Genomic DNA, 15746 nt, shown 5'->3' with positions numbered 1-15746 from the left:
GTGAGTTCGAGTCCAGCCTGGTCTACAAAGGGAGTTCCAGGACAGGCTCCAAAGCTACAGAGAAACCCTGTCTCGAAAAAACCAAAAGAAAAAAAAGGAAAAAAAAAAAGATAGGTCCTATTATTTATTAAATAGTTGAATTTTTCTGAAAACCCCCTCTATCCTTTTTACCGTGTATCTTTGGCTGGCCTGGAACTCTGGAGCTTGCTAATGGAGACCAGGCTAACATCAAACTCAGAGATCCATAAGGATTACAGGTATGCCCCACATATCTAGCAACTTTCTTTTTCATTGTTCATAAAGAGACTATTAAGCTGATAATATCAAGCTGAGGAGTGGCAATACCAGAAATAAGGAGGACTTATACAAGCTTGAGCCCAGTCAAGGCTATATTTGCCTAAAAACAAACAAACAAGAAAACAAAAACCAAATCCAATACCAAAACAGATCATTGTCCTGTATCTCACAAAATGAAATGTAATTACTTTATCTCAGCAGAGTCCACCAACTTCTGATAAGGTTGTTTTTGTGAGAAAACAGACTCAAGAAGTTGTAAAGATCACTTAGATTAGAGCCTTCTGTGCTCTAGACTGTCCTCTTGCAGCCTGGCACAGCTCCAGCAAACAGGGACAAAAGGAACCACTGTGTAAGCAGGCCTGAAAACTAGTAATCTAGAAGCAACCTGAACATTTATATCCGGGGAGGGAGATTTGGACTTTGAACCAACCATTACAACCCACCCCTCCTCCAAGGACAGAGTATAAGTCTGTCAAAGGCATGATGAGGTCAGAGGCAGCTCAGAGGGTGAAAGGACTTGTATATTATATGCTGTCAAAGTCTGTCAAAGGCATGATGAGGTCAGAGGCAGCTCAGAGGGTGAAAGGACTTGTATATTATATGCCTGCTAGCAATCCTGGGAACCCATGGTGGAGAGAGGCCAACTCTGGGAAGTTGTGGCCTGACCTCCCCACAAGTCATGGCATCCACAGGTATTATCTAAAAAAAAGAAGAGGGTGGAGATGAGTGAGCACCTTAAGATTCTTTCCCAAGCCCAGCCTGTCAGGTTAGAGCTGAGAGACAGCTCCGGACAGCTGTCTTTGATGATAACCCCCTCCTCCCCCCTTCACTTAGAAGATCACTGTACCCTTAGAGTACACAGTACTACTTTCTCTAAACCCTATTTTCCATTAAAAGAAACCACAGTGGTGTCTTTAATCCCAGCACAGAGGCAGGAGAATCTGTGAGTTCAAGGCCAGACTGGCCTACAGAATGAGTTCCAGGACAGCCAGGGCTATAGAGAAACCCTGTCTCCAAAAAAAACCCAAAAACTCAAACCAAACAAATCTGGGCATAGTAGCGATTCCAGCACTAGGGAGACAGGAATCAAAAATTCAAGATCCCCCCAACAAAACAGCTGGGCAATGGTGGTACAGGCCTTTAATCCCAGCACTCAGGAAGCAAAGGCAGGTGGATCTCACTTGATAGACAAGGCCAGCCTGGTCCACTGAGGAAGTTCCAGGACAGGCCCCAAAGCTAGAGAAACCCTGTCTCGAAAAACCAACAACAAACAAAACCATACAGGGGCCAGTAAGATGGCACAGCAAGATTCTTTGCTGCTGAGTTCTATGCCTGGGACCTACATGGTAGAAAGGGAAATAAATGTTTCCAAGCAGTACTCTGACCTCCCCACATGTTCACTGTGGCTATATGCCCCTACCCATAAAACCCAAACAAACCAACTCCCTGACCCCCGGATAGAGAACACTAGTAGAACCTAGTTTCCAGCATCCACATGGCAGATCACAACCACGAGCAATTCCAGTTCTAGTGCTCCAATGCCTTCTGACCTGTGGGTACCAGGCATGCGCACAAAACAATCACACACATAATTCATTAAAAACAGCCAAACCCAGCTGGGCGATGGTGGCGCACGCCTTTAATCCCAGCACTCGGGAGGCTGAGGCAGGCGGATTTCTGTGAGTTCGAGACCAGCCTGGTCTACAGAGCGAGTTCCAGGACAGGCTCCAAAGCCACAGAGAAACCCTGTCTCGAAAAACTAAAAACAGCCAAACCCACAGAATAACAAAAGAATGAACTTCCACAAATCCAGATACCATATCACTAAAATACTAGGGTGGTTTAAAACGAGATGTTCCTATAGTTGGAGCATTAATATGTGGTCCCTATTGATGACACTGCTTTGGGAGGCTCAGAAGTTAAGCTGCTAGAGGATTTGTCACTGGGTTTCGTTGTTCTTTTTTTAAAAAATATTTATTTATTATGTATACAATATTCTTTCTGTGTGTATGCCTGAAGGCCAGAAGAGGGCACCAGACCTTATGACAGATGGTTGTGAGCCACCATGTGGTTGCTGGGAATTGAACTCAGGACCTCTGGAAGAGGAAGCAATGCTCCTTAACTGCTGAGCCATCTCTCCAGCCCTGTTCTTTTTTTATTGGTTGTTCAAGACAGGGTTTCTTTGTGTAGTCCTGGCTATCCTGGAACTCAGAGATCTGCCTGTCTCTGCTTTTGAGTATTAGGATTAAAGGCACACGCCATGATCTCCCAGTTAACAAACTCTTCTTTCTAAAGTTAGCTTTGTTATGGTGTTTTTTCACAGCAATGGAAAAGTAAGTAATACAAACATCTAAAATGAATAGCTAGCTATACACCACCAAATACTACTCAGAAATACAGAACAAATACAACTCATATACTGCTATTGAATACACCATTCTGGAAAACTATTTGGCAGTATATGCCAAATCGAACCATGCTCTGGCCCATGACCCAGCAATTTTACCCCTCTGAAAAATCTAGGGCCATGGGCCAGTGGCAACCCCTAGATTTGTGATAACTGTCAAGTTCTTTAACAAGACAGACAAAAAAAGATATAGCACAAGGGCTAGAGAGATGGCTCCGAGGTTAAGAGCACTGGCTATTCTTCCAGGTTCTGAGTTTAATTTCCAGCATCCACATGGTGGCTCACAACCATCTATAATGAGATCTGGTGCCCTCTTCTGACATGCAAGCAGAACACTCAATAATAAGTAAATCTTTTTTTTTTTTTTAAAGATATAGCACAGATAATGAATGAGAGACAGATAAAAGTCATGTATGGGGGGGCTGGAGAGATGGCTCAGAGGTTAGGAGCACTGCCCGCTCTTCCAAAGGTCCTGAGTTCAATTCCCAGCAACCACATGGTGGCTCACAACCATCTGTAATGATATCTGGTGCCCTCTTCTGGCCTGCAGGCATACAAACTGTATACATAATAAATAAATAAAAATTAAAAAAAAAAAGTCATGTATGGTAGTGCATACCCGTGATCCCAGCACCAGGACAAAGACAAGAAGGTCACTTTAAGGTCCAGGCCAGCCTGAACATAGAGCAAGACCCTGCCTCAAAAGCCAAAGCAAAAGAAAAACCTAATAGAAACAAATAACACAACGCCTAAATAAATCAAACAGAACAGAAGAAAAAAAAAAAGCTGTATTTCACCATCAGAAACATTCTAGGCCAGGTGGTAGTACATTCCTTCAATGCCAGCAATGCAGAGGCAGAAGCTAGCTGATCTGCGTTCAAGAACAGTGTAGTCTGTACAGTTCCAGGACAGTTAGTAATATACACAGAAACCCCGTACTCTGTCTTAGAAAAATAGAGTAAGGCTTGGCAAGGATAGGACCATCAAGTAGAAATGTTTAGAGAGCTTGCACAACTAACCTCCTGGGTTGGCTCTATAACATCTGTTTTGACAGGACTGGACACACTTTTCCTCCGCTTCGTGCTTCTTCGAGGAGACTCTTCAGCATGAGATCGTTCTGTTCTCTTCAAAAGGGACCGAGTGCTGGAGCTGCTGCTGGAGCTGCACGGGGAAGGGGAGTCGAACAGCCTGCACCGATTGCCCTTAGGGTAAAAGAGACAGATCCACTCTGGATTAAAATTTGACCACTTAAATAACAATCAGTCTAAAACCTAGGTCCTAAATCCTAGGTTATTCCAGTCAACACAGTTAAGGACTACTTTGTTCAGTGGCTCAACTATTCAAATCTCCACATACCGGAATAACTTACAAGGTTTGTAGGTCTTCTCATGACAAGGGGAGCTGTCCAGAGGCTTGCCATGCATGAAGGGGTCTCTTCATCATTCTAGAGGAAGAGAAAAACTGCTTTTAAACAGATCCAGCAGAGGAAAAGGAAGAAAAGGACCCAGCCCAGATTAGCATTAATCTAAATGCTTTGTAATTAACTTTACTAAAGAATGCCAAGCATGTCTGAATAATTTGTTTTGTGATTGGAGAAAGAGCCTAGAGCACCGGCTGGCCTCACTTGTAGTCTATGGCAACCTTGTTCAGCATCCTGTATTTTGAGATTACAGGCATGCACCACCAGGGAGGGCTAGTACAAAAGAACTTGAACCTTGCCATATCTTAGCTACAGAAGTATCTGAAGAGCTGGAGAGATGGCTCAGCAGTTAAGAGAACTGTTCTTCCAGAGGACCAGGGTTCAATTCCCAGCATCCACATGGCAGCTCACAACTGTGTAACTCCAGTTCCAGAGGATCTGACACCTCACACAGACATACATGCAAGCACAATACCAATGCACATAATATAAAAACCTTAAATTTAGAAGACATGTGTAAAATTATGAAATAATAAACTTAAAAAACACATTCTTATTTCCCTACTCCTAAAAGGCCGGCTAGCAGTAAGACAGAAGGACCTCACCAGTATCATGTGACCTTCCACGCTGCAACGGGATTTAGTCAAGCAGGGAAGTCTCAATAATCTCATAAAATGAACTAATCAGCCAGCTGAGACCCCAGGAACTGTTTTTATGTAGGAGGCTTCTCCAGTGGTGTCTAGAATGTAGGCATAACCATGCACCCACAGATACCTTTAGATTCTCTCCATCCAGAAGATCTATGAAGCCATCATCCTCATCAGACAAAGTGGCTTTCACAGGTGACTGGGATGTAAAAAGAGGACTGAAGTTTCCAGACTCACTGCTTTCACCTTCATTTGAAGAGAGCTGGAAGACAAAACAAAAGATATGCAAGTGCACCATATGTGAACCTGGTGTCCTCAGAGGTCAGGGGAAAGCAATGGGGTTCCCTGGTCCTGAGAGAGGGTTTCTCATGTAGCTGCGACTGTTCTGGAATTCACTCTGTAGACCAGACTCTGAATTCAGAGATCACCCTGCTTCTGGGATTAAGGGTCATCACCACTGCTTAGCTCATGAGCTTATATGCACTACCATGTATAAGCTGCGATAGTATATAAGATGGAAACAAGGGAAACCTGCTCACCCCGACAAGTGTTTGATTCTTAGCATCCACCTCAGACAGCTCACAGCTTCCTGGAGTTGTAGGTCCATGTGATTCTAACCTCTGGCCCCCTCAGGCATCTGTACTCATATGCACCCCCTCCCCACATAATCAAAAATAAAAATGATTTTAGACAGGCAGCCGTGACACACACCTTTAATCCTAACAACTGGGAGGCAGAGACAAGCAAATGTCAGAGTTAAAAGCCAGCCTGGTCTACAGAGTGAATTCCAGGACAGCCAGAACTACACAGAGAAACCCTCTATCAAAAACCAAAAAAGAATTAAAAGAAAACATACCAGGCTCCAAAGCCACAGAGAAACCCTGTCTTGAAAAACGAAAAAAAAAAAAAGAAAACATACCTGCTCAATTTTAAATTGAGGGATTATGATTATGTCCTAGACATTACAACAAAATCTTTGCAGCTATAACCCCATTTAAACCCCAGGACACTGTCACCTCAGTTAATCCCTGTGTTCTTCCCCAAGACTAAGTGCTCCCAGTCTCCGCCCTGCATTAGCTGGAACTACCTGTACCAACATACTCAAAGAATCCTCTGCTTTTTGTTTAATAAAAGGAAACTGATGTTTAAGGTTACCAGAGCAGACACCTCACCTATTTGACACCCCAACCTGGAAACCAGTTGGCTGTGGTGGCAAACACTAGTAATCCTAGAGACAGGAGCATTATGAGTTCAAGAAGTTTTAAACTACATAGAAAATTTGAAGATAGCCTGGGGTTTAAGAGATTCTGTCTCAAAAAATACAAACAACAAGAATCTCAATTCTATAAACAAAAGCCAAACCAGTAAAATTAACACCGGCTTTTTAAAAGTCTGCAGCACCTATAACTATTAGTGCCTTTAATGATCAAGCAATCACAGAAAATCTTGGCATTCTGATTCCCAAGCATCCACCAAATATTTTCTATTTCAATATATTCTCAAACTGTTATGAACTAGAGAATCTACAGTTAAATTCTGGTCTACTATTTACATGTCTTTTGTCAAATAAATCAGCTTCTCTAATGAAACTTCCTAATCTGCCAAATGAGGTAACTCCAGATAATTCACAGGCCCCAGCCTTTCAAATGGGTTTACAGACATGAGTCAACTAAAATAATAGTAAACTTCCTTTAAAAAAATTTATTTCTTAAATCTTTTTAAAAACAATCTTTGCCTTTTTTTTTTTTTAAATTTTTGAAACTAGGATTTCATGTAGCCCAGGCTGGCCTTGAAATCATGGCAAAGCTGAAAAAAAAATCTTGAATTTCTGGCCCTCCTCCCTTTACCTTCCAAGTGTTTGAGTTATAGGCATTCACCATACGCTCAGCATTAATAAATTTCATACTGGTACAACACACATGAATGCATGCATGCACACATGACTGCAGTGTTGTAAATCCTATTCCCATGATGAGTTCCCTATATGAAAGTCACAACACATACCATACGAGCTGGGGCTGAGTTCTGCCTGTATGTGAAGAGATCTTTATTTTCCTCATGTACATGAACACTGAGGCAGCCACGAGATGCAGGTCTTACAGGCTTTTTAAATTCAAATGCTTCCTGCAAAACAATATTCGATATATTTTCTACTGTCCATAAAAAACAGCTTTAAGGCTGGTGGGATGGCTTGGCAGGTAAATAAAGTTGCACATACATGGTACACCAACACAAAAGTAAAACACCCATAAACACAAAAATGCATGCATCCAATCTTTTTTTTAAAAGATTTATTTATTATGTATATAGTATTCTGCCTACAAATATCCTATAGGCCAGTAGAGGGCACCAGATCTCATTACAGATGGTTGTGAGCCATCATGTGGTTGCTGGGAATTGAACTCAGGACCTCTGGAAGAGCAGCCAGTGCTCTTAACCTGAGCCACCTCTCCAGCCCCATACATCCAATCTTAAGTACTAAAAACAGCAACTGCTAGTAGCAGTTTTTATATTACTAAATACTTTCTGAACATAAACTTGTCTAACCATCGAATACAACTTGACTGCTCCTATTTACAAGTAAGGAAAATAGGCCTCCTCCCTCCCACCCCCAGTTAGGGTTTTTCAGTGTAATAGTCCTGGCTGTCCTGGAACTTTCTATAGACCAGGCTAACTTCAAAATGGAAACTAGGTCTTCCACATTAGATCTTAAAGGACACCTCCAGAAAGTTCTTTAGCCTATGTTATTATTCCTGTTTAGAACAAAGCTTCCAGGAAGGCAGCCTTGGAGAAGTCAAGCTTGGATCAAGAGCCAGATTATACAACTGTGGTCTGGTAGCACTAGAGGTGGACAGACAGTTCCATGCACACAAGGGAATCCATGGCATAAACAGAATCTGCATTCCTACAGGCAATTGGTTTTATATTAAACCTAGAAATTTTAAGGGTGATAAACTCTGGCATTTTAGCAGGGAATGGGAAACACTAAACATACGAAAGTAGATTGAGCGGCTTTAGACACGCCACCCTACAAAGTTTAGGGGAAAGTCAGGCTTCTAGATGAACCACATCATCCTCAAAGCTACTATTTCAGATATTCTGAGACTCACAGAACTCGCATGCCTTTGGATTTTGGCTCAATATTCTAGTGTTTATATTCTTGGCAGTTATCCACAGAAAATAAGGTGTAAGGAAAACATTCTGCTAGGTAGGCCCAGTGTGGAATGTTTTCCAAACACAATACAAATTTTCACAAGCTTACAAGTCACCTAAGTGTTAGAGCCAAAAAAGGAAAAATCTTGGGTAAACACTTCTAGAAAAAACTATTTATGGATATAATTACACCTCACAAAAGCTACTTACTAAAATCCAGCCACATTTACCTGCCAGGTACCATTCTAAATTCTCGACATATAAGAGACTAACAGACATTCCTGCAGCAGACTTCTCTGCAAAGGCCCGGTGTGGCTTTCCATAGCTTAGTCATCAGGCAGCAGCCCAGCCACCTGGGAGGCTTCCCTCCCAGCCTGGGTTACCCTGTGGATACTATACTCACATTTTCCTTATTTTCATCCTGATCGATGAGCTGAAAGATGTCATGGTCTAGTGAATCAGAATGGCTCCTCTTTAGCGCTGGGCTACAACCCAAGAGTTTCTGCTACCAAAGAAAAAAAGAGAAATTGAATTCAGTAAAGAAGCACAAAAACACAAGTTTTCGTTATTCTCAAAATGAGATAAGGTTTCACCCTGCATCCCAGGCTGGCCTCGAGTTTGAGATAATCCTCCTGCCTCAGTCTCCAAGTGCTAAGATTACAGGTTTGACCCATTCATTACACCCAGCCAAAACCTCATTTTTGAGACAGGGTTTCTCTATGTAACAGCTCTGGCTGTCCTGGAGCTTGCTCTGCAGACCAGGCATCAATCAAACTCACAGAAATCTGCCTGTCTCCACCTCCCAAGTGCTGGGGTCACCACCACCTGGCTCAAAACCTCCATTCTTAAAGAAATGAAGTGGGGGTTGGGAAAGCTAGCTTCCCATATACTACAGCAGATAACCAGTAAATGTGACCAACACTATAACTTAGAATGGCCTTACACCTAATCATATAAGGCTTATAGCCCCTTTGGCAGGTATATTATAGTGCTAAACCTCGTACCAGTTGCGTAATAGGAACCTTTTCTGATAAACTGGGACTGAGGACAAAGTCCACAAGAGGCAGGCTGTTGAAGCTGTTCTAGGTAATACCTTACTGCTCAGTCTTAGAAATGTAGGTGCTGCTGACATTTGGGGGCAGTTTACAGGTATTAGCTCAAAATGACAATGGAACTTACAGGTAAGGAATGTATTCTCCTGAGGGAAATTTCAAGGCTGTAATGAGATCAAAAGGTAAATGTGAGAAGAGGTATGTATATCAGCAGATTCACATTGCTTAACCTATAGTTTGGGGAGTGGGTGGGCAAGTCAGGGTCTCATTGTAGCAAAGATAGATAAGGATGAATGTCTAAAGCTTCTCCAGTCCCAGGAGCAACCCAAAACACTAGGCATCGAGACTGAAAAACCTGGTATCTCTTAAAATACATACATTCATTTAAGGCTTTAATGCCAAAAGGTGGAGCAAGGGAAACCACAGCTAAGAAAAAGGAGGGAATATCCTGGCAACTGCTGACACAAAACAATGTATTCATTCTCAGCAGTGTTTCTGGGATCCAAGCATCTCACTGCAAACAGCCAACTGCAGAGGTCTAGCCCACTGCATGAAATATTCACCCAAAGATTAGCAAGTCTGGACAACAAGTAAGGAAACACAAGTTTAATCCCAGCAACCAGGAGGCAGAAGCAGATATATCTGAGTTCCAGACTAGTCAGGGCTACATAATGAGATCCCGTATCAAGAACAAATGAACAAGTTTCTGTCCTCTTCTTTTTAGCAAAGCCAGGGCCTCACACACGCCACACAAGCACTATCACTGAGCTCTTCATTTTCTTTTATTTTTAAAAAATAATTTATCTTTTTTATTTTATATGCATTGTTGTTTTGCCTGCATGTGTGTCTGTATGAGGGTGTCAGATCCCCTCAGTAACCAAACAGTTGTGAGCTGCTATGTGGGTGTTGGGAATTGACCTCAGATCTTCTGGAAGAATAGCGAGTGTTCTTAAGCACTAAGTCATCTCTCCAGCCCCTTCACCTTTATTGAGACAGGGCCTTGAATCTCTGCCCCTTCTGCCTTAACTTCCCAAGCAGCTGAGACTACAGCCTGTGCCAGTAGGCCTGACTAAGGAAAACTTTTCTTCTAAGCATAAAAGTTAAAAGCAAGGAATACATACTTTTCTTTACTGTCCAAGGGCCCAGGAGAATCTAGACAGAAACCTTTGAGAAATAAAAACAAAATTCTTAGGAAACAATGTTTTTAAGTAACATTTTCTAACTATTCCATAGAGTCTCTTCTATTTTCAAATACCAATAAGCGAAACAAGATTCAAGAGCCAATTGATATCAAGATTGCTTTTCAGATAAGAGTGACCCATATCCTTTTGTGGAATTATTTTATTTTCAAATCACATAACTAATTTATGGGAATGAAAAATATAACCATCTAGGTATGAGTTCCAAGAGGCCAGTCTGCTGTACAAAGTGAGATTGTGTCTTAAAGAGTGGACAGGAGCATCAGAGAAATACAAATCAAAACAACTCTGAGGGGCTGGAGAGATGGCTCAGTGGTTAAGAGCACTGTCTGCTCTTCCAGAGGTCCTGAGTTCAATTCCCAGAAACCACACTGTGGCTCACAACCATCTGTAATGAGATCTGGCACCTTCCTCTGGTGTGTGGTCATACACGGAGGCAGAATGTTGTATACATAATAAATAAATCTTAAAAAAAAAACAACAAAAAACAACAACTCTGAGATTCCATCTTATACTTGTAAGAATGGCCAAGGTCAAAAACACTGATGACAACTTATGCTGGAGAGGTTGTGAGGAAAAGGGAACACTTCTGCATTGCCATTGGGAATGCAAGCTGGTACAACGCCTTTGGATGTCAGTGTGATTTCTCAGAAAATTAGAAAACAATCTTCCTCAAGACCCAGTAATACTACTTTTGGGTATATATCCAAAGGATGCTCAATCGTGCCACAAAGACATGTGCTCAACTATGTTCATAGCAGCTTTGTCATAGCCAGAACCTGGAAACAACCTAAATGCCCCTCAACCAAAGAATGGATAAGGAAAATAATGTACATTTACACAATGGAGTACTACACAGAAGAAAAAAATATTGGCAGCTTGAATTTTGCAGGAAAATGGATGGAGCTAGGAAACATTATTGAGTGAGGTAACCCAGAAAGACAATTATCACATGTACTCACTCATAGGTGGTTTTAAAACATAAAGCAAAGAAAGTCAGCCTACAAACCACAATCTCAGAGAACTTAGACAACAATGAGGACACTAAGAGAGACATTCATGGATCTAATCTACATAGGAAGTAGAAAGTATAAAAAGACAAGATCTCCTGAGTAAATTGGGAGCATGGGGACCTTGGGGGAGGATTGAAGGTAGAGAGGAGGCACAGGGAGGGGAGCAAAGAAAAATGTAGAGATCAATAAATATCAATAAAATAATAATAATAAAAGACGGGGCTGGAGAGATGGCTCAGTGGTTAAGAGCACTGGTTGCTCTTCCAGAGGTCCTGAGTTCAATTCCCAGCAACCACATGGTGGCTTACAACCATGGTGGCCAACCTGGTCCACAGAGGGAGTTCCAGGACAGCCAGGACTACACAAAGAAACCTTGTCTCAAAAAACAAAAAAAGTGGTACAGAGACAATTCAGAAGAGCGAGTGCAGCTATTCTTGTAGGACCAGAGCTCAAGTCCCAGCACGTGGCTTCTATTGTCTTGAACTCCAGTTCCAGGGAATCTGACATCCTCTTCTGTCAGATAGATTGCCTCCAAGGAAATCTATGCACATGGCATGTAATATGAGAGTCATGCAGGCAAAATACCCACACATATAAAATAAAAATGAAGTTATTTTTAAAAAGAAAAGACTCGAGCTGGAGAGATGGCTCAGACGTTAAGAGCAAGGCCTGCTCTTCCAAAGGTCCCGAGTTTAATTCCCAGCAACCACATGGTGGCTCACAACCATCTGTAATGAGGTCTGGTGCCCTCTTCTGGCCTGCAGGCATACACGCAGACAGAATATTGTATACATAATAAATAAAAAAGAAAGAAAAGAGACTCAACACTTATTTTCTCTTCATAAACTACTGATCTCAGGGGCTCACTTCACACTAAATAGCATGTCACGCCATGCCATGATTTCTACATGTAGTGTTACTATTTAAGTTCCTAGGAAAAAGACATGATGTGGGAAGTTCGCAATAGTACTCCCCACATGGCTGGCTCAAAGGTGAATGGCAAAGATCGAACAAATACCTGGATCTGTCTGGGGCACAGTAATCCACACCTTTAACCATAGCACACAAGAGGTAAGAGACAGACGGATTTCTGAGTTTGAGCCCAATGTGATCTACATATAAATTTGGACTGAAGAGCTGGTTCACTGGTTAATGGCACTTGGTGCTCCTGTAGAGGGACAAATTCAGTTCCCAGCACCCAAATCAGACAGCTCACAGTGGCCTGTAACTCTTCAGTTTCAGGGCCTCTTCTAAATGCCTTCTGATCTTGGCAGGCACCTCCATATATACGTGCACACACTCATAAATAATAGTACCTGAATCTGTCGATTCAGAGGAGCCCATTCTCTGTAGACTGCTGTTGTTTCTCACCTCCATTGGCTTCTCACACTCACTGAAACCAAGAGAAATACCTCCGCATGAGCAATTCCTAGGACATAATTAAAAAGCAGCCAGGCTGCCGAACTATTATCCTGAGACGAAACCAAGGCCACCCCACACTCACACTTGGCCACCCAGAACCCAGTTGGCATTTGAACAAAGAAAGGAGTGGATCTGGCCTTGGGCCACATTGTAGGCCATGCCTGTGGCAAATGCTGGGTTATTTCCTTAAAGGAGAGCCTTGGTTAGAGGTACTACGCTGGGAGTGAGTGCAAAGGTGAGGACAGGAACCCCAGCTCTTCAGGGGCTGGAAAAATCCTGACCTGTTTAGAAAAGGGGTCCCAAGACTGAAGGAAAAACAACTTCACTAAAAATAGAGGAATCTGTTTTTGCTGTTGTGGTAGTGTAGCGCACGAATATTTCCAACACAGAAAAGTTAAGTAGAAAGGGCTAGCTAGGAGAAGGTAGAGGGGGAGCTGGAAGAAACGTGCCGGCCAAGAGCCTGCATAGACTTTGCAGAAATGCAAGAAAAGAAAATGCCATGTCCCTTTGTTGAGAAGGAACAAAGCTTACAGGAAACTCAGATCCGGCCCGGCTGTTCAGCATAAAAAGTAGAAGTGAGGGCCTATTCCCCCCCCCCCGTGGGGGTAGATTCCAGAGTTCCCTGGAACAGAGACAGAGTACAGAGAAATCTGAAGGGGGTGAACAAGATACTCAGCCCAGCAGTCTCCCTCGCTCCCCGGTCCGGCTCGGGCTGAGGATAGCCCTGGACTATCCGAACGGCCTCTCCCGCCCAACATTCTGCCCGGGGGGGGAGGGTGCACATGGCGGGTCCTGGCCAGGCCATCCCGAATCCGAGCATCAGGACCAGCTGGACAAACCCTGCGTCCTGCTAGATCATCCCAAGGGTCGACCAAAGGCCAGCGGCCTGGGGCATCGCTCGCCGGTCTCTCACCTGCCCAGCCCTTCCAGCTGGTCCATGGAGACCGTCAGGTTGGTGACAGGGGACAGTCCGCCAGCAGCCGACGCGCTAAACAGCGCCTTCCCCGTGGGCTGCGGAGCAGGAGTGGGGCTGCAGGAGAAGAGCAGGCGGCGGCGGTGAGGGGGCTCCGGGCCCAGTTCCATGGCGCCGCCGGGCCTGCCCGGACTCCCGCTCCGTCTTCCTCCGCCTCCGCTGCGCCGGGCCCCGCCCCGCTGGCACCGGCTTCAGCCGCGTGCCACGCCGCCAGCGCCCGCGGGTCAAACACAAACACGACCCCGCGGTTCCGAGACGCGACCGCCACGGGCAGCGGCGCGGACGGGCGAGCGTCGGGGACTCGGCAGGCGCCGGCCACAGGCACCGGTGCTTCCCTCTCGGCCCCGCGAGGCCCGCAGGCGGGCGGGTGCCTGCAACCTCGAGATTAAATCCAAACAAACTCCGCGGGCCGAGAGTCTCGAGGCGACCGCCCGGAATAACTAGCCTCCTTGCTCCGTCCCCGACGAGCAAAGAAGCGACCCTCAACACCGTCACCACCAAAGTGGCCTTAGCGTTAATTGCTGCACAACTAGGAACGCCGCCGCCCCGCCCCTTTCCTACTTGGCGCCAAACGGAATTTACCAATCAGGAAGCAAACTTCCCCTCGCTCCCGAATGACAGCTGAGCTGGACCAATAAGAAGGAAAAGAGGAAGACTCGCGGGCCTCCTCGAAGCCACTCCCTCTCTCAGGCCGAGCTAGGCCTGAAGAGTTGGGAAGTGGCAGAAATGAGAAGGGGGCTCGGAAGTCAAGGAAACTCCCTGCGGGGCGCTAGTCCGGACGGAAAGGCCGGCTGCTCTTTTCCAGTTGCATCCTGGGTAGTGTAGTTCCCGCGCTGCACATCCCTAGGGGGCATACGGACTAGAAGGCCACCTGGACCTAGTTTTGACTCTTCTCTAATTATGTAGCACCATGGATCCCTCCTTTCCTTCACAAGCATCCAAGCTCTGATTTTGTTTGGTTGGTTTTCTCTCTCTCTCTCTCTCTCTCTCTCTCTCTCTCTCTCTCTCTCTCTCTCTCGGTGTTTGAGACAGGATGTCTCTGTATTCCTGGCTGTCCTGGAACTCACTCTGTAGACCAGGCCGGCCTTAAATTCAGAGATCCGCTTGCCTCTGCTTCCTGAGTGCTGAGATTAAGGACTCCAGACTATAATTAAATTATATATTTATTTATTTATTATGTATACAATGTTCTGTCTGTGTGTATGCCTGCAGGCCAGAAGGGGGTACCAGACCTCATTACAGATGGTTGTGAGCCACCATGTGGTTGCTGGGAATTGAACTCAGGACCTTTGGAAGAGCAGGCAATGCTCTTAACCACTGAGCCATCTCTCCAGCCCTAAATTATATATTTTTGAAATAGTGATTTCCTCTATAGCCCAGGCTGGCCTTGAACTCGTGGTAATCCTATTGCTTAGGTGAGACACACCATACTCTGTCAGGCTTGGGTTTTTTTTATATGGAAAAAGAGATGGAAAGACTGCTAGGATTGGACTCCTGACCACGAGTGTTAACAAACTCTTGTTCTTGTTGCAGCAGGAGAGGTAAGATCTATATACAATATGACCTTAGCATCCTTTATGTTTCTTGTAGGCTCTCAGATCATTCCTTCTTTTTCATCCTTTCTTTCCTATTGGGAAGCTCTAGAGAGCAATGTTTCTAGTGAACTTGTTTTAGTTATTGTTTTATTTGCTGTGAGGAGATCCTATGGCTGAGGCTACTTACAGAAGAAAACATTTTTTGTTTGTTTCCCAGGTTTCTCTGGGTAGTCCTGGCCATCCTGAAACTATCCCTGTAGTCCAAGATGACCTTGAATACAGAGTGCTGGGATTAAAGTTGTGTGCCACCACCGCCTGGCAGAACAAAGCATCTAATTGGGTATTTGCTTACAGTTTCAGTGGGTCAATCCATGATCAGTGGGGAAGCAGAGAGGTGTGTATGATAGAGCTGTCGTTGATCGTTCTGTCCTGATTCAGGGACAGCTACCAGACAGAGAAAGACCCTGGGCCCACCCCTAGTGACACAACTCCTCCAAGCCTCCTCGTCTTTTCCAATCAGTTCCATCAACTAGGGATCAAACATTCAGTCATATGAGCCTTTGGAAGGAAGGAGCCACTACAACCAACTTTTAAAAATTTACTGTCTTGGGGCTGGAGAGGTGGCTCA

The 15746-nt window shown here is 44.3% G+C and overlaps 1 protein-coding gene across 1 annotated transcript in view; it reads right to left on the bottom strand.

Annotated features, from left to right (window-relative positions):
* Cdc25a (cell division cycle 25A) overlaps positions 1-14099 on the bottom strand; it is a 21024-nt gene extending 6925 nt beyond the window's left edge. The window contains 9 exon segments of the mRNA XM_005347968.2: positions 3675-3906; positions 4074-4148; positions 4899-5033; positions 6776-6895; positions 8328-8429; positions 9104-9140; positions 10098-10140; positions 12505-12581; positions 13524-14099. Coding sequence (XP_005348025.1) covers positions 3675-3906; positions 4074-4148; positions 4899-5033; positions 6776-6895; positions 8328-8429; positions 9104-9140; positions 10098-10140; positions 12505-12581; positions 13524-13693 — 991 coding nt within the window. The 5' untranslated portion in view covers positions 13694-14099.
* Positions 14100-15746: the final 1647 nt, after the last annotated feature.

Source organism: Microtus ochrogaster, chromosome 5, assembly GCF_000317375.1.
Source record: "Microtus ochrogaster isolate Prairie Vole_2 chromosome 5, MicOch1.0, whole genome shotgun sequence".
Lineage (NCBI taxonomy): Eukaryota > Metazoa > Chordata > Mammalia > Rodentia > Cricetidae > Microtus > Microtus ochrogaster.
The sequence above is the reverse complement of the archived record's forward strand: the minus strand, read 5'-3'. Positions and strand labels throughout refer to the sequence as shown.